Source organism: Sphaerodactylus townsendi, linkage group LG03, assembly GCF_021028975.2.
Source record: "Sphaerodactylus townsendi isolate TG3544 linkage group LG03, MPM_Stown_v2.3, whole genome shotgun sequence".
In the NCBI taxonomy this organism is placed as follows: domain Eukaryota; kingdom Metazoa; phylum Chordata; class Lepidosauria; order Squamata; family Sphaerodactylidae; genus Sphaerodactylus; species Sphaerodactylus townsendi.
Window position 1 is genome coordinate 111,089,763 of NC_059427.1, and position 19,528 is coordinate 111,109,290.

Below are 19,528 nucleotides of genomic sequence, written 5' to 3' on the forward strand. Positions count from 1 at the left end.
CTGCTTCACTCAATGGCTGTTAATATGTAGCACAATTTACTACATTGATTACCCTCTTTGCTTGGAGAATTCCTCTGCTATAGGCAGCTGTTGCCTATATGTATGGAACTGGCATGACAATTCTTTATAGAAGAAGAAGAGTTTGGATTTATGTCCCCCCTTTTTCTCCTGCAGGATACTCAAAGGGGCTTACAATCTCCTTGCCCTTCCCCCCTCACAACAAATACCCTGTGAGGTGGGCAGGGCTGAGAGAGCTCCGAGAAGGCAAACCATGTATGTATATGGCTGCTGAGTAGAGCAGCTGTTTCAGGCAGTCTCCTGCTGGCAGACGAAACATATTGACCAGCCTCCAGGGTGCAATCTACAAACCAAATTTGTTTTAATTGTTGTGAATCATATGCTCAAATAGTCATGGATCACAGGCTCAATTCACTGCTAAATCAAAGTAATAGCAGAAGGTAATGAGAGGATTGGTTATCAGGTTGCTTGGAATGAAATATGCTACAAGAGCATCAGTTTTATGTTTTATGTATTCTCTGCATAAGGACTAAAATAATGGCTAAATATTTCCCTCTTGAGTCTCTCCTGGCACCTATCATAATGTTTCCCAAAAAATAAGACAATTTTTGCTCCAAAAGATGCATTAGGGCTTATTTTCAGGGGATGTCTTATTTTTGCACCCCCCACGTGACAACATCCGCTGCACCGGGGAATCTTCAACTAGGGCTTATTTTTGGAGCAGGGCTTAAATTTGAAGTATTCTCCAAAAATCCTGAAAAATCATTCTAGGGTTCATTTTTAGGGTAGGTCATATTTTCAGGGAAACAGGGTAGTAGGCGACAATTGTTATTGTTACCCAGGTTTGTGGGGAGGGGGGTTGTTTATCTTTTTAGCTGTTTTATGTTCTGCTTGTGGTCTGAGCTTTTTCCTCATGGCTTATTTCTAATTGCTTGCTTTTAGGGTTGCAAATTCCAGTTGGGAAATTTCTGGAGATCTGGGGGCGAATCCTGGGGAGGGCAGGGTTTAAGGAGGGGATGGACCTTAGTGGAATATGATGTTGTGAAGTCTACCTTCCAGGGAAGCCATTTTCTGCAGGAGAACTGATTTCTGTAGCTCAGAGAGCAGTTGTAATTCTCCAGACTCCACCTACTTTCTTGGGAGTTTTTGTTTAGTATCGATTATGATGACTTTATGGTTTGTTTGTTTTTTACTTTTAAGCTGCTTCAAACAGGATTCTGGAATAACAGCATAAAATTTCTTAGATCGGATACCCTATTCGTTCCACTACACCATTTTGGGAACTTGGCAAGCCATTAGATTACGAATTCGGACTTTCAACCCAAGTTTTTCCAGTGTTCAGGAGGCAGACAAAAAGTTTAGCAAAACTACAAGAATCAAAGAACAACATACTTACCCCCTGTTTAGAGAACTGCAGTAGTCTCAGAGAGAAATTGAAAAGACTTTCTCCATGCATCTTTTCATGTTGTTAAAAATACGAAAAGCAACTTCCAAAGGTGATACATTAAATGAATGTCTTTGTTAGGGAAATAGAAATAAATTGAACTAGGTAGCTGAGAGAAAAATCATTAGGCACATATAAAAATGCTCTTTGTTCAAGTTAATTCCCAGAATACCATCTTGAGCTCTTTAACTAACTGAAATAATAGTTTTATAGGTCCACGTTGGTTTTTTACATACAGACCTAAAAAGCAACCTGAGGGAACCTTTGTAATTATGATTTCCTTTGTAAAAACTGCTAGAACAATCTCCTTTTTAAGAAAAATATATTCTTGACTAAAAATATCTTTTATTAAACATGCGTTACCAACTTATTTATTTAAAACAAGGTTCAACTCTCTGCATCTGGTTAATCCTTCTGTTAGCAAATCAGAAACATCTAGCTTTAGGGGATTTTGAAACTTAGATGTTTAATATCATTTATGATATGAATACCTAAAAAAAGAAATCAAACCAAGTTTATTTACTAGAAACAGAAATTCAACACATTTATTTTATTCAATTTTTATCCCACCCTTTCCTGACTAACGGCTCTGGGCGGCTAACAGCCAAAAACACAATTCAATAAAATGGTAGTTATAATATAAAAAACATAATTAGAACCTGAAAACCTTATTAACTTTTAAAAATATCATTAACTTTAAAAATATCCAATTGCTACCTTAACACTGAAAAGCAAGAAAATAGAAATCAGTTTGGGGCGGGAGGAGGAGAAGGAAAGCAAAAAAGGTAGGAACAACTATGAACAGCCAATAACTAAGGGAATGCAGAATCTATATATTGGGAGGCCTATTGTTGGGGAGAAGAATATTGGGGAGAAGAATATTGTTGGGGAGAAGAATATTGAAGCTGATGACTGGAAACCTCCCTGTGATGTCAAACAGAAGACTCTTGGGCTCTTTCCGCGCGACTGGCGGAGCAAGGGCGAGCCCTGCACCCGCAGGAATTCCCGTCAGGAGGGGTGGGGCCGCTCACACGGGAGGGCAAGCGAAAGTGACCCCGCGAGAGGTCGCTTCTTCTCACTCACTGCTTCGCTGCTTCGTTGTTCTGCTGGACTCCTAAGACTTCCGGCTTCATCGTGGCTGCCCCTCCGACCTCCAGGGGGTCGTGGAGGGACAGCGTAGGGAGTGGGTCTCAGCAGTCCAGTAGAGCGACGAAGGTGACGAGGTGAGTGGGAGAGGGACGGGGAAAACAGCGTGTTCCCGGTGGTGCCGTTCGCACCGCACTGGTGGGAACGCGCTGTTTTCCAAAAACCTCCCTCCAGGAGGGAGGTTTTTGGAGGCAGCCTGACGCCGCCCTGGGGGTGGTGGAGGGGAGCCAGGTCGGCGTGCTGCGTTTTTGCCGTCTCCAGGGCGCCGTATATGGCCTGTACAGAAAGGGCCTTGGATATGACAAGGTGGTGAAAATCGGGACTGTCAAGAGTGACTGGTGTTGCAATAATAGGAAGACTACCAAGAAGAAAATGGATAGGACTATGGACGAAAGGGACTCCAAGAGTCACAGTCAGTGGCATGGAGTCTCCCCACTCTGTCGACAGAATCCTTTCTAGATTGGTGCCAAGACATGGTGCGGCACCAAGATTTGAAGCGGCATTGCACTTACCTGTACCTGTTGTTTGTAGAGTGGTCTTCAGTAAAGGCATACATACACTCCCACTGTTCCCACTGAGATCAGTCCCAGTTGTTTTTTCAAGGGATTTTCTGGGATTGCATTTCCAGTGGTGGCATAAAGAGAATTGAGAGGAGAGTTTTCTCCACCTCCCTGTGTCACCTGACCTTTGAGCAGGAAATTTTACCTACTTCTGCCTGATGGGAGGGGAGAGAATGCTCAGGACAGCTTCTAGGTGATTCTTCTGAGCTGTGACTGACCTGCACAGACCCATGTGTGCCTGCTCAGAAAACCACTCTGCAAACAACAGTTAGAGGTAAGTGCAATGTTATTCTTTCCTGTTCCTTTTCCTGATGCTAAGGAAAGGTTACCTAGCAGGTGGGCATTCAAGAGAATGTGAAAATGAATGCAATGTTGATATTTATTTATTTTTATTCTGTACTTCAATTGTTTGCAGTCTAATCTCACGAAGCAGCAGAATGGATTCAAAATAACTCTGAAGACTTTGGAGGACAACCTACTGTCCCGCCTCTCCTCTGCTTCAGGGAACTTCCTAGGAGACATAGCCTTGGTAGAAAATCTGGAAGTCACCAAACAGACAGCTGCAGAAATTGAAGAAAAGGTAGCACTTCTGGGGCAGGTGGTGGGTGAGGGAAGTGTATATGAGCGGATTTGAATTTAAAAATACATCCTATTATGAAGTTTGGAGACTAGAAATCACACTAAAGCCATATGTTATTTTATGTTGGCCAGATCTGAACAGCTTCTTTCAGTGTGTGCATTAAGTGGGCAATTTACAGCAAAGTACAAATAGCAGAACTGGATGTAAAGACCATAAAGCTTCAGCTCTATAACAAGATGCTTTAAACCGTTCCAGTTTAAAACCCAGGCCTTTTATTTAACTTCAGTTAATTCAGCATGCATTACATTTACTAAATTAAACTAGATTTTTCAACCGAGGCTGCATGACAGGATATGCTGAAATTTATGTGGACCAAATTAAATTGGCAGGAATTCAACAGTTTGGTACTAATGCTTCTCCCCTGGGTAAAAATTGGCTGTTAAAACCATCTGCCTTGACTGTCATCTAACGTATATAGTTTCCCTTGCAAATATTGGCTGTATTTTTCATGTGCAAGAACCATTGTATGGCAATCGAAACCTGCACTGCCAAGTTGTGTTTTTTCATGTAGTACTGAGATTCTAAGACTGCACAAATTCATATACTTCTGGTCCTGGGACTGTTTGCTACATAACTTTAACTTTGTAAGATAGCCTTCAGATGTCAAAATCAACTTGGAAACTCCAGTTAGTACAGAATTTGCTGCAGCTTGCTTATTATATGGAACTAGACAGTGCATGAACATTACACCCATTCTGCTGTCTGCTTATTGGTGATCAGATTCAATTCAAGGTACTAGCTATCACATACAAAGCCCTTCTTGGTCTTGGACACAGGCATATTTAGGGTGGAACAAGCCAGGGCACGAGCCCCAAGTGCTACTTGCCTAGGAACGTGCAGGCTGTCTCTGCAAAGCAGCAAGCAGTCACTGTTTTGAGGATTGGCCTATTTGACAGGTCTACCAATTTTTCCTGATGGCAGATAAACCAGCCTGGTTACTCATGGATGCAAGTAATGGGTAGACCTGGCCACTGGAGAGCTGTTATCAAGATGGAGAAGACCTGTTAGATTGGGGGGAAGATACAATTTCAAGTGCTTGCCCTCGGTGCCATTTTCTGTAGATATGTTCCTGGTCTTGGACCCTTATATTTGCAAGACTACATCTCTTCCTGTGCCCTGCTGCCACAAATTTGTTCATCTGAACAGGGTCTAATGAAAGAGCAACACTGCAAATGGGCAAGAACACAGCTGCCCATACATGTGTATTCTCTGCCCATACATGTGTATTTGTTACCGCTGCTGCTCAGGTAACATTAAGTGATTTCAGCTCAGGCAACGTAGTGAGGTGCAGGAAGCCGGTGTTTTTCAAAAGCAAAGTATTTTATTTGGAAGTGGTTGCTACCGCTCAGGCAGGGGAATCGTGCTCTTGTAGCCAAGCGCAAGAACTTTTATACACACAGATCAAAGGGGGCAAAGGGGCAGGTGAGGGGGCAGGTCCCTTACCGTACAACAATAAAGAAACATCAACACATAAAAGAGAGATACAATTACAACTTTGTGAATGGGATCCTGAGATCTCGCTGTCAGGCGTCTTCCCGCAAGACTTTACGATAGTGCAGAAGGGGTTGAAGAATGTCCATTCATAAAGCTGGGCGAGACTGTTAATGCACCCAGGTATCTGGTTATCAGATGGGTTGCTTCCTTGAGTTATGTCCTGAGGCTCCCGTGCCTCAGTCCCACAACAAAAGAAAGTTCAAATGGTCCAATGGTGATCTTGGCACGTTCTTCAACGGCTGGGATATCTGGGGTGCCGTTGTCAGATTCAATTGTAAATCCAAAGGGATCTTTCTTTTTGCTAAAGAGATCTACCGGGTGTTGGCCCAAACTGAATTCCAAGGTTAGCTTCCTTGGCCCTTAATATCAGCTGTTACAAGCTGCTGCTTTTTCCAACAGATACAGATATCTAAAATAACATTTCTAAACTTAAACATTAGAGGAAATCTTAAAGAATCTCCAATACAGTACAAGCACATATACATATAAGCAAGAGTATCCTAAATTAACAGTAACAAAACCTTAAATCAACTGGAGAACCTAGCTAAAGTATAATCCTAAACATTTGGCAAATAATAAATCCAACACTGAGGGGCTTACATTACATCTTAAAAGGGACAAAGGCAAGAAGGAAACCATGTGAAACATCAGCACATTCATATATACACGTTCTTTCCAGGCCTTATGGAGACTTTTGGACAACACTTGTCTCTTTGCTCTGATCCTTAGCCAGTATAGTTCAGCGATAGGCTCAGGAAAATATTTTCCTATTTTCCTGGTGGTAACATATTCTCCTTTGGAATGCCCCGCCTGAGGAGGTCAGGACCCCCCCCCCCCCACACACACACTTTTTGCTTACCAAGAATTATGTAAAACAGAACTGTTCAGGAGGTCATTTTTGTAAAGGAAAACCGAGCCACATTGTAACAGAATGATTCAGGAAGATGTTCTGATTGAGAGCACAGGACTGTTGACTGTATTACTAATATGAATAATCTTTGGCTGTTTATTTTTATCTTGCTCTCACTGCATTATATTTTTACTTATGCAGTACTGTTTCTGGCATTAACATGTCATATGGCATATGCATTGTTTTAGAGGTATACAATCCTATTCCTGTACTCATCTACTGTGCTCCACCTTGAGTCTCACTGAGAAAGGTGGACTATCAATGAGATAAATAAATACATCAAATAAATGTGTGATAATACAGTAAGGGCCAACATGGGTGTTTTCTGAGGGTCAAACAAGACAAGTCAGTACTGTTGATCTTGTGTCCTCCCTGTTCACAACGTAAAACAACTACTGAGTAAGGTTGCCAACTCTGGCAGGAGAAATTCCTGAAGATTTCAGGGCAGTGTCTAGGGAGGCTAAGGAGCTCAGCAGAGATGTAATTGCATAGAGTCCACCCTCCACAACTTCAATTTTTTCCAGGAAATCTGAGTCAGGAGATCATTAATAATCCCAGAAGAACTCCAGGCCATACCTTGAGGTTGGTAACTCTAAACTGGAACCAGGAAACTTTTCACTGTTTTCCAAGCTTCACTTCCTGCAGTTGCTTGCTCCAGGCATTCGTCTCTGTTTCAGACTTGAAAAGGTACAAGACCCAGGAGGAGAAAGGATCAGCTCCCATTTCCTGTTTGTTCCTCTGGCTGTCCACCTTATTTTGTCTGTGAAAACACTGAAAGAAAAATGCATCTGCCACTGTTATACATACTTTAGCCCCAGCTTGCAGAGTCTTGCAGAAGAAAGTTTCTGTATAACCAGCTGGGAGGTGAGATGACTCTTGAACATCTATCCTCTGTCTCTATCAATGCTTGGAGGAGTCATGGTCGACACATTTCATAGAGTTACTGTAAGGTAAAACAGTCAGTTGAGGTTGTGCCATTCCCATGCAAACAAGGAAAATTTGCATAAACAAAATCAGCTGGCTGACAGCTTCATGGCTGGTTTTGCCTTTCCTTTCTTTCAGGTCCAGGAGTCCAAGGTGACAGAAACAAAGATTAATGAAGCAAGGGAGCATTACCGACCTGCAGCAGCCCGGGCTTCCTTGCTATACTTCATTATGAATGATCTCAATAGCATCCATCCCATGTACCAGTTTTCTCTGAAGGTATCTCATTTATGGGGTAGGGGATTGGGGGAAGGGGGCCTCTCACTTTCCACAAGCTGTTTTAAATGGTTCCAAATTTTAAAGAAAGATGCTCATTCATCTTATGTTTCCCAGGATAACCTTTCCTTTCCAAATGCAGTGGTTGTTGGATTCTTCTAATCTAGTTTCACCTGTTTTCCCCCCTTGTTCTCAGTACCTTCATTTTCACCACAGTGTGGCCTGATATTTCATAGACCTTTGGCTGCTCCTGCAAATATCTGAAAAAACAGGTAAAGTACAGAGTTGAACCAACATTTACTGCCTCTAGTTTGCCTTCTATAAGTGGCCAGTAAGGCACAGTTCCTGACCCTAGAAATGTGTAAGATAGGGAATCATCAATAGACCCTCAGGCTTATGGATGTCCTTCTTACCTTCATCATGCAGGGAACCTAGCTCCAGGGAACACCTGGGGGAGGGCACCCCTCTAGTCCACTAAGGCAGCTAGGAAAAGAAGTAGGCGAGAGATTTGGGAGACTTGTCTGATAGTGAGGGAGATGTTAGACAAGAAGGGGAATTCCTGTCTGAGGATAAAGAGGTGCAGATTAGGATCAAGTAATGCACTTTTAAAAAAAAGATTATTACCAGCATTTATTGTCCAAGACATTAGCGGCTCTAGACCTTAAGAACACCCAGGCGGCGGTGGAGACAAATCCCATCATAAACCTGACACCAAGTCCCATCATAAAGGGAACAGAGACTTTTCCCCCAGTGTGAGTCCAACTGAAAAGGTTTTTCTGTTTCCCTAATTATTTGAAAGTCAGCTCAAGGTGGAATGGGCAAAACCATTAGCTATCAAGCATTTCTTAGATTTCGTTCAAAAGCTTTATGCAATTCCTGAATATAGCAACCATCTTCTTTAAGTTCCTGTAGTGAACTTAATTGCAGCTCTCTCCTTGTCTAGTCTCCTGTCAGCTGATGGCAAGGGCCAGATAAGGGACAGCATGAACCAAAGAGCTTACTAGATTTCTAGGAAGACACACAAAGCATCAGCCACAACCTCTATTGTCTCTATTGTGTGAGCTAGGAAAGTCATCCAGTTGTTGCCAGAGAATGACTGATGCCCCCACAAGGGAGTATCTAGACTGCTGAAAGTGGTCTCCTTTACAACAGATGTTACCCTGGACTCAGTGATGCTCACTTCTAGAGCCTTGGTGTCCTCCACAGCTACCAGACAACTTCACTGGTTGAGAGACTAGCAGGCTGATTTCCATTCCAAGCTAATAATGGCAACCTGCCTCTTTCATATTGATAAGCTTTCAGGGCAGCCCTGGATAAAATCCTTGGGGAAACCAAGGATTAGACCAAAGCAATGCTGTGGGACAAAACCAAAGCAAACCCTCAAACGTACCAGTCGTCATTCCTCAGGAAATTATTCCTTTTATGTGCAGCATACCTTTTTGTGTTTCAAGCAAGATTTTAAAAGGAGCTCCTGGGGATCTTCGAGGCAACCATCTTAAAGAGGAAACTTCTCCATACAATTCCCTGCCAAAAACTACAAAGATGACCAGGACAAAAGTAACAAGTGTGACTCCTGTAATGTTCCGGTGGGGGGAAGACTTTCCAAAGCAGACTCTTGGGTGATAGAGAGGGTCTCCAGGGGCTACATAATAGAGCTCCTGACCTTTCTGTTGGAATGCATGCTAGTGTCACTCTGTGTCACAAATCTAAAAAGAGGAGCAGAATGCTTGCCACAGTCAACCAGTGGCGTAGGAGGTTAAGAGCTCGTGTATCTAATCTGGAGGAACCGGGTTTGATTCCCAGCTCTGCCGCCTGAGCTGTGGAGGCTTATCTGGGGAATTCAGATTAGCCTGTACACTCACACACATGCCAGCTGGGTGACCTTGGGCTAGTCACAGCTTCTCAGAGCTCTCTCAGCACCACCTACCTCACAGGGTGTTTGTTGTGAGGGGGGAAGGGCAAGGAGATTGTAAGCCCCTTTGAGTCTCCTACAGGAGAGAAAGGGGGATATAAATCCAAACTCTTCTTCTTCTCTTAGTTATCCAGGCAACACAACTGGTACTAACTCTGGAGAGATAAAAAGGTGTATACTTACTCTTATTCACAGTCTCCAAAAGGAATGGGAACTGCAGAGCAATACTGGATCAAAAGTTCTCAAATCAGTTAATCAAACTGCTATATTACTGAATGGAAACACTCAGATGTTGGAATCCATTTAGTCAGGAGAGTTCTTGGCATCAGTAGATTTAACAGAAGCATACCTGCACATCCTGACTTTCCCAAGTCATCAGATGTTCCTCAGGTTTTGCATGAAGAAGAACCATTTTCAGTTCAAAGCCTTGCCATTCCGACTGTGCAAGGCACCCAGGACCTTTTCAAAACCGATTATCAACATCATGGTGCACCTGAGACAGCAGGGGATTCACATCCACCCCTACTTGGATGATTTTCTGATCAGGTCATTCTCCTTCCAGAAAGCCTTACAGGATACAGATCGGATGCTGACATTCTTGGAAGATCACAGTTTCACAGTCAGTGGGTCCAAAAACTTGTTGATCCCATCCCACATCCTGGAATACCTGTGCGTATTAATCAACACAATATGCAATAGCTTCTCCATGACTCAGAAAACAAGGAAGAACATTCTGTCAGTAATACACAGCAAAACCTAATCCCTGATGTCACTGCCAAGTCTCAAGGGTCTTCTCATTTCCAATGCCAAAGCCACTCAGTGAAGCAGGTTTCAGACTAGAGGCTTGCAACAGTTCCACAGATGCAGGTGAAACATCAGGGAAAAATGCTACTGGAACACGGGCATACAACCCGGAAAACCCACAACAGCCTTCAACAATACAGTTCCTCAGACCGTTTCAATTTCAAATTGCTTGTAGAGACAACATCTTGCTACTAGTCTCCAGACAGGTGAAATGCAGCTTGATCTGGTAGAACCAGAAGTGAAATATCAGACAGGGAAGCAATACCTGATAATGGACTCAAAACAAGTATTCACAGATACAAATATCTACAGCTGGGGAGCCACGTTGGAAGGTGTACCAGTTCAGGGCCCTATAGTGACATAGAGGACAAATTACTTATCAGCTTCCTAGAGTGCAGAGCAGTGAATCTAGCATTACTGTCATTCACAGAGAAGGTGCTTCATTTCCACATACTGATTTGAACAGGAAACTGTCTGCAAAAGCGGTGGGGAGGAGGTTGAAGGCATTGTAGATCTTACTATGGGCAAAAAATTTTCCTGTCCTCAAGGGCCAAGTACATCAAAGGATCAACAGATGTGCAAGTCGACTTCAACTCAGAGGGAGAATGACCATTGGCTACTCACCGTGAAGTGTACTCCTCCTCTGAGCATAGGAGGACATCTTGCCCTCCCTAGTCATCATTTCAGTAGGAGGCGGGGAGGGTCAAATGGGGAGGGTCAAATGACCCTGGGTGCAATGGCTGGGGGGAGTGCAAAATTGCCCCCACCCCCTCTTCCCCCATGCAGCCCCAGCCCCAACCACACTGGAGATATTTTCCTTTCCTCAGCCTCTGTGGTCATTTCTGTCTGTATCACTGAAGGGTTTTTCTTGAGTTATTAAAAAATTAGCAGTTGCTGCAGCACGCAAACATTATAACATTAAATTGCCACAATCTATCCGAATTCTCAGTTTTTATTTTAAAAATAAAGGGGAACTATTAAGACCTTTTTGTTGCAGCTTTTGGAAAGCTAGGGATGCAGAGGAAGTACTAGATTATGACAGTGATATCAACATAATGTGTGGCCCCCATCTGTGGATATAAGGGCCACACTTACAGAAAGGAGATTTTTCTCCCAGGTTTGCAGAAAAATCTTAAAACTTTGAAAAATGCATTGAGGAGGTTAAATCTCCCCAAACAAAATTATTTTATGCACAGGTGCAGAGTGTTCCCTGTTAGCAGGGTTTCTAGGGACCCTACAGTCAGTGTTGTAGCTACTGGGAGGCCTGATGCAATTGCTATGGCTCCCTACAACCAGGCCACAATGTGGCTCCTGCGGACCCAGTAACAAGTATTGTGACTTCTGCAGGCCCTGCCGTCGCCACTGTGACTCCCAAGGTAAAAGTAAGAATTGGGGGGGGGGTATATTGTTTGAGGTAGGAGATAAAGAGAAAGGGTAAGGAAAAGAAAGAACAGGTGGAAGAGTGCCTGAGGGAGGAGGGCAAGAAAGAGATAGAAGAGAGGAAGATTGAGGGTGGGGGAAGAGAAATGGGAGAAGGGGAGAAAAAGAAGGCAGGAAAAAGTGCAGATTGAAAGGGGGTGGAGGAAAGGGGCTGAGGATGGCTGTGAGGTTAGAGATGGGGAGATTAGCATACAAGAGGTGAGTGAAGAAAGGGGAGTGAGAGAGGATTGCTAGAGAACAGAGTGGGGAAGAAGGAGGAAACTGACATAGAAGGGCGGGAGGAAAGAACCAGAGGTACGGAAATGATCCCTACCCACAAGATTCTTGCGGATCCCCACTTGTCAATATATCTAATTCTTATTATGACCAAATCTGTGGATGTTTAATTCCTGAGACTGGACCCCTGGACAGACCAGACAGATCTTTCTGCAAATATGAGGAAAGCCCCAGGCTTGCAGAAGAATCTAAAAATCTATTTTTTTAATTGAGGGGTTTAAACTTGAAAATTAGTAGAAAATGCCTGTAGCCTTAAGAAATGCATGCCCTGTTAGTGACATTGTTAAGCAAAACATTGTCAGCTTTCAAGCTTGGGTTCTGTCAGTAAAAGACAGGAGAGGGGGCTGGGCCCTTCCCAGGGCTGTTTTGACCTTGAGGAAGAACGCACTGAGGACAGCCTTCAGCAACCATGGGGCAACTTGGTATCATGTGACTTATATGACTCACCCAGGAATGGATCAGTTTCCCCACAAAAACCAATGTGATATAGTGGTTAGAGTTTCAGGCAAGGATCTGAAAGACCCAAGTTCTAATTCCCATTCTGCCCTGGAAGCTTTCTGGATGACCTTTGACCAATCACATCTTCTCAGCCTAATGTACCTCAGGATTGTTACTGTGAGGATAAATTGGAGGATAGGAGAAAAATATGAGCTGTGTTTCCTTTCTGATAATCTCTGCTCTAGCAGTAAGGTCCTCAAGGGGACCTTACATGAAAAATCTAATTTCTACACCTGGGATAGTATGTGCCATTCCTTTGGTTGCAGTAAAGATAGAAATATTTTTCTTTCTTGGAGTTTATCTTTTGAGTTCTCTCTGGAGGGGCTATAATGAGAGGTGCATTTTCCCTAGGGACTCCGGTGCCCTTCAGATCATCATTTTCAGAGAAATCAGTTATTTGTCTGGGGGAAAGTACATATTTTTACTGTCAGTGAAAACCTTGTTTTATATATCACATCTTCATTTATTTTCCTAGTCTGAGTCAGAGTAGGACTAGGCAGTCTGTTCTGTGGTTTGTAATAAAAATAGAGACAATCACAGATAACAAGTATGTTTTAGCATATAAAATTATTGCAGTTTGTACACACAGTATGTGGCAGTAGTTAGAGTGTTGAGACCAGGGCAAGGGAGGGCTGGGTTCAAATCCCCACAGCCACGAATCACGCTGAATGACCTTGTGTTCAGCCCTCTCAACTTAATCTGCCTCAGAACTTGTGAGGGTGGAAGTTGATTGGAGGAAGGGAGGTATTAGAATAAACAAACAAATCCTTCTTCCAGAAATGTATTAAATGTTTGATTATGGAGTAATAATACTCCGAACTAATAATAACAAAAACACTTCCAAATATAGCTTGAAAATCTTTAGCTACTGTTTAAAATCATGAGTGTTAGAAAATTTAATAAATTTGGGATTGGGAATTTTGTTCATTTGTTTTGGATTATTCTGTACATTTTTGCTGTCACATTTCTACATGTAGATCTGAAACTATGTGGAGAGATGTGTCTGTCAATATTGCTATAAACTAAGGAATGTTATGGTAGTCAGTGAAGCCTCTGGGATTACCTGGGTTGATACAGTGGCATAAAATGTTCCACTGGACTGAACCTGCCAGCAACACACATATTTTCAATATAAATATCAGCTTTTGTAGTGGAAGTGAAAGGTCAATTTGGCTGAGAAAACCCCAAGTAGGTCAAATAGTGTGGGCAGGAACTAGAGATCTAAGAGATAGCGAAGTCAAGAGGCAGCTGAAGGAAAATGGTCTAGGAAATACAGAAGTGAGACAAAGGAAATCTGAGGAAAAAGACAGAAGAATTGGAGCTGACAAAGACCTAATGGAAAAGGATACTCTGGAGCCATTTTTCAGCACCTAAAGGAGCCCATGGTATAGAATGGTAAACTTCAGTACTGTAGTCAGAGTTTTGCTCATGACCTGAGTTTGATCCTGACAGAAGTAGGTTTAGGTATAAGGTTTCAGGTAGCCAGCTCAAGGTTGACTCAGCCTTCTGTCCTTGTGAGCTGCAAATGACTGGGGAAGGCAATGACAAACCACCCCATAAACAAAGTCTACATAGTAAACATCATAATGTGACACCATCTTGATGGGTCAGTAATGACCCTGTGCTTGCACAGGGGACCACCATTGTCTTTAAGGACTGAAGAGGCTGTATGCTGGGAAAACTAAACAGTGGAAGATGGAATAGGCAGTGAAAGGGAATTGGGATTGGGAATTTTGTTCATTTGTTTTGGATTATTCTGTACATTTTTGCTGTCACATTTCTACATGTAGATCTGAAACTATGTGGAGAGTTGGGGTCCAAGGAGGTAAGTCTGACTGCCTGAAGGACTAGAACAGCAGTGGATATATAGCAAGTGTTAAAAGACTATAACCAGTTGGTGGGAAGGGAGGAAAGTAGACATATAAGGTAGCTTTGGACCCTCTAGGACTGTGATCAGATTGTTTACAGTTGCATTTCCTCATAAGACTAGTGTTGCTTAAGAACTGTTAAAGGAAATTTTTTAACAGGTACAGCGTATTACTATGGTGCTGTGCTAAGAAGAACTGGGTGGTGAAATTCTGGTAAAGAGGCCAGTATCTAGGAATCCTCATGGGGTAGAAAATCTCAGAAACAAGTCATATCTGCATTTATGAGACTACTCCAGACAGAATTCTTTATGTAACTTCCTGCATGATGGTGGTAGCTTTGCTTTCTGAGAGGAATGACAGCTGCCAGTGCTGAGAATATCAGGCAAAGCAAGAAGTAATGGTGCCCAGGGCCAGGAACTAGCTTCAACTTACTTTCCTCCCTGCATAGCCTATGGATAGTCGGCATTGCTCTTCAAAAATTCTACAGCTTAAAAAAAAGCCTAGAATTTCAGCAAGACATTGTGGGCCATGCAAAAGTGACTCAGGGACGGCATATTATTTCCACAGATGAGTTTCATCTACTGGATCTCACTTCATTTCCTATGAATGTTCATTTTTAAGGGAAGCACAATAAATCCTTTTCTTTAGAAAACAAACCATGAAGAGGAATATTGTTGATACTTCATTCAAACTTTTCATTTTCATTAGTGGCTGTTGACATTTTATGCCTATAAGCTGTGTTGCTGGCAGGTGTCAGCTATGTCATCGTTAGGCAGTCCAGGGATCATAGCAGGCAGAAGTGTGGTCAGACAATCCAAGGTCGGGGGTGGGGGGTGGGGGGAGCAGGTACAGGGTAAGGTCAAAGCAGTCCGGAAGTTCAAGCAGTCAGGCTAAGAAAAGAAATTCAGAGGAGCCGAGCAGGGAGATGCATGGAGCTTCCCAGTAAAGCACACTTGTTGTATCCGGACAGAGTCAAGGCCAAGACCAAACTTATATAAGATGCCCTAGCCAACAAGGCCAGAATGCTGCAAAGACTTCATGTTGTATTCAGTCTGCCTCTGATGCCGATGTTTCCAGTTCACAAATGCTTCTGCCATATTGAATTGTAATGTGGGTGCTTGTCTTTTTACTGCTTAGCTGTTGTCTCTGATTTTGCCTCATTCATGCAACTGGCAGGCATCTGGCTCTGTCTTTGACTCTGCAGCCAGGAGGGAAGAACTTGGAGCTGTCTCTGCTGCTTACATTTCCTGTTTTATGGGGTCATCAGGCTCTGTGTCTGATTCCTCATCTTCTGGGGGCAGGCTCATGACATAAGCTTTCTCCACAGCGCAAGATGGGATCAGCACCAGGAGAGCCCAGAAACAAACTGAGATCTATTGCAATGTCTCCAGAGTCATTCCTCTCTCCCTTCTCTATTTCTCATAGGCATTCAGTGTTGTCTTCCAGAAAGCTGTCGAAAAAGCTGCCGTGAATGAAAACCTCAAAGAACGAGTAGCCAACCTTATTGACAGCATTACCTTCTCTGTGTTCCAGTATACAACCCGAGGTCTGTTTGAATGTGACAAACTGACTTATACAGCTCAGATCACTTTCCAGGTAAAGCAACTGACTACCTAGTAGAATTTTTATAAGCTCTTGTGCTGTCTCTAAACTCTGCCCATTGCATTGTTGAATTTATTACCCACAGGGAAGAATGACAGTTGGACTGTAGGCTCCTTGTCTCTTTGGACAAACTACGTTATTGTTATTCATCTTGCTAGACTGCACAACTGACATGCGATCACTGAGAACTATATTATATAGCATTTTGTTTATTTGTTTTGAATATTTATATTTTTATTTATTTGGGATATTTTTATGCTGCTTTAAGGTGGCGTACGATTTAAAACAACACAATATAAAAACGGGCCATTACAAGTAAGCCATTAAAAACAAGCCACGGGACACAATCCGCATAAAAACTGTCGTACAACAGAAGCAGAATATTAAAAAGGTGACAAGATAAGCCCTGTAAAAAAAATTAAAAGACCCAAATTAAAAGTTTTGGCAAAAAGATGGGTCGTAAAAATGCCCTGTGAAGAAGGGCAGCTGTATGTAACTTTGCACCTCAAGCAGGATCATTCTAAAAAGTGTGCTTTATCTGTGCATTGAAATGGAAGCAATTAGTGCAAATTGTCTCTAGCACGGTCTCTCTGCCACTCATAATATTCTTGAAGGTCTTGCTTGCTTCAGACCTTTGCCTGCTCCAATTATCACCATCTTCTGCAGTACCATCTGGATTTCTCATTGCAGATACTTCTGATGAATAAAGAAATTAACACCATGGAACTTGATTTCCTGCTACGATATCCTGCCCAACCAGGAGTCACCAGTCCAGTAGAGTTTTTGTCTAATCAATCATGGGGTGGTGTTAAGGTACCTGTTTTAACTTGAATGTATTATATTTCCTTGTTTTAAGACTATTTTCCATTTACATTATTATCAGATTCCAGATGCTGATATTTCCTAATCTCAGACTATTTTTTCTAGTTTTTTAGACTCTAAAAACAGTTCCAATATAAACCTAATTTCGTTGTCCATGTAATGCTTTTTGTTGTTCTCATGAAGTTCCATCAATATAATGTTGGGTTATAAATGTGTTAAAGAAATTTTCATTGTGTCATGTAACCAGGTAAAGTGTGAAGTACAGTATTTGTTAAAATGCAAGAATAGTTTTTTCCTCCAGATATGGCATAAAAAAGAGGGGTAATCTTGAATTCACATAAAATTACTATTATGTCAAATAATAAAAATCTTTTTGGATATACAGTGGTGGGATTGTCTCACTTTCAGGATTGCTTTCCTCTAGAGCACGGGTCTGCAAACTATTGCTCTCCAGATGTTCATGGACTACAATTCCCATCAGCCCTGCCACTTGGCCATGAACATCTGGAGAGCCAGCTTGCAGACCCCTGCTCTAGAGTAAATGCGGTAATACAGTCGTATAACAAACAAACAAAATTGCAAGTAACTATGTTGGTTCATTAAAAAATTCATAAGCAACAGGAGGTCAATTAAAATATCACAGAGTGATCAGCAAGCTTCTGAATTTCTCACTGTTTCTCCCCCACCCCCGGAATCAATGTTAAGCAAAACAAAACAGAAGTAGATAAGAGAGAGAAAGAGAGAGAGAGATGGGAAGAAAGGCTTTTTGTCTGCAGGTTGAGGTAAAAGCCAGTCATTAATCAGAATAGACATTGGCACTAATTGGAATGCAATGGTGTTGACAACATTCTAAGGTAGGGAAAAAGTAGTAGTCCTTTCATCAGCAAAGCTGGAGATTAACTTTAGGTACAATGTCCAAAGAAGCTATGTTGGATGATTTCATGTACTGGGATCCATTTGGGAAAGTGCTATCAGTAGGTGACATACATTCCTTCAATGGTAGCCTCCTGTAAAGGTTTCAATGGTTTCAATGGTGTTGATGGTAAGGTAACCTTGAGTGCATTCCACAGCCCGGGCGATGGGCCAGCTTCATCGGCGGAGACTTTATCTTTGCGCGGGAGATGAGGACTCCGTTCCCATGGGAAGCAGGAAGGGGGGATGGGGTGAATAGAGTTATAACCTGTGCTTCTGGCGGGAAGTGTCATTCCTGCCACTGCGTGTACTTGAGCTTTCTAAGATGTCTGAATAAACGGTCTTTTTCACCAAAGAGCCTTTTATTTCTGCTTCTATGGAATTCCTTACATTGTGGCAGGAATCCTTAATCCATCTATCTTACTAGTGCAGTGGACCTCTAGTGTCTCGACATGGAGAGGTTGAATGTTACTGCGGAAGGTGCGGTAGCCCCCAAAGAGGGCTCCGACCTTTCCCTTCTGGATCTGGAGGAACCGGCGGGAGAACGGGCCTCGCTGGTGACTCTTTCCCGTCCTCGAATCAGCACGGAGTCTTCCTTTACTCCACGTTGGAGCGAGGGACGTATGCACTGACTCCTCATGGGGACTTACATGAGTCGCTTGGGGCCTGTCTATGGATCGAGCGCCTGTGGATCGGATCTCTACCCGCTGCGGTGGATTACAAACCTCAGATGCAACCTGTCATGGAGGAGACGGGCCTGACCACCTTTCATGCGGCAACCCAGGAATCCATTGAACGGTTCCTGGACTCGTATTTTGGTGATGCTCCCAAAGAACCACCGTGGCACAGCACTGGGGCCCGTCCAAAGGACACTGGGACTAAACCTGGGATTGGGAGGGGTATCCAGATTCGTTTTCCACTGACCTCTGACCCCGGGTCAGCAGCCGCCACCTGAGGTGCTCTCGGGAGCCACCGGTGGCTACGGTGTCTCCGATGTCTCCCTTCCAGATGACGAAGAGTCCGAAGAAAGCCTGCACTCCCAGCCGGATCTGTTCCCTCTCCCATCGAAGGAGACCTGGGATGAGGAAGTACGACTCGCCAGATGCCCAAGAAGCATGGACCCGTGAACGCCAGCTATGGGAGGAGGAACGGGCCACAGTTGCAGCAAGAGCGAAAAAACCTGCAGAGGGACCGGGAACGGCAACGCAAAGAAGTTCAGCTCGAGTTGGACCGCGCCAAAGATGCGCCTCCAACGATAATATGCCCAGAATCTGTCAGTCCATGATAAAGTCCTGGAACACTCCAGACTGGATTTACAACGGCAACGCGAAAAGTTGCGACGCAAAGTGAGCTCACTGCAGCTTTTAAACGGGGACGAACTGGCTAAATTGGGAACGAAAAGCTGCTCTGCATGCGCACCAGGATGCATTGACCTCGCGAAGGAGAGGGAGCTGGCTGGGCGCTTGGAGAGGGAGCTAAGGAGGCAGCAGACCAGGAAGCCCCAAGTTGGAGTCTATGCTGTTACTGATAATGCCGCGCCAGGGGGGCCACGCATCTGGGTCCTGCCACCCAAACGCCAGCGGCACAGCCAGCGCTCGCGCATTCGCCCCTCTGCAACAGCTGCCTGCCCAACCTGCTCAACTCGCTAATCGCCGCCTGCAGGCTTAAGAGCCATGGAACGGGTTATGCGGATACCGCCCGCTTTTGATGGGACCGGCTTCCAAACTTCCCTACTTTATTTTGCAACTCAATGCCCACTTGGAAGACTATGATGATTTATACCGGTCTGAGCTGCGCCACGACATCGGCTCAGTCCTGGATGGGGCAGCAGCCGACTGGTTCGTGACTCTTTTGGATTTGCAAGATGAAGACTCTCGCGACGGTGCCCGCATTCCTCCAAGCCTTAAGAGCACGCCTTCCAAGATCCAGGCGCCGAGATGAAGCTATCCGCGACCATCAAAACTATCCAGCAAGGCAACCGC

At 43.6% G+C, this 19,528-nt stretch overlaps 1 protein-coding gene across 1 annotated transcript in view; it reads left to right on the forward strand.

The window, feature by feature from the left end:
• The window catches only part of LOC125427841 (dynein axonemal heavy chain 9-like), a 176,736-nt gene that overhangs the window by 90,698 nt on the left and 66,510 nt on the right, over positions 1–19,528 (forward strand). Inside the window, 4 exon segments of the mRNA XM_048487396.1 lie at positions 3,584–3,748; positions 7,275–7,415; positions 15,636–15,806; positions 16,503–16,625. Coding sequence (XP_048343353.1) covers positions 3,584–3,748; positions 7,275–7,415; positions 15,636–15,806; positions 16,503–16,625 — 600 coding nt within the window.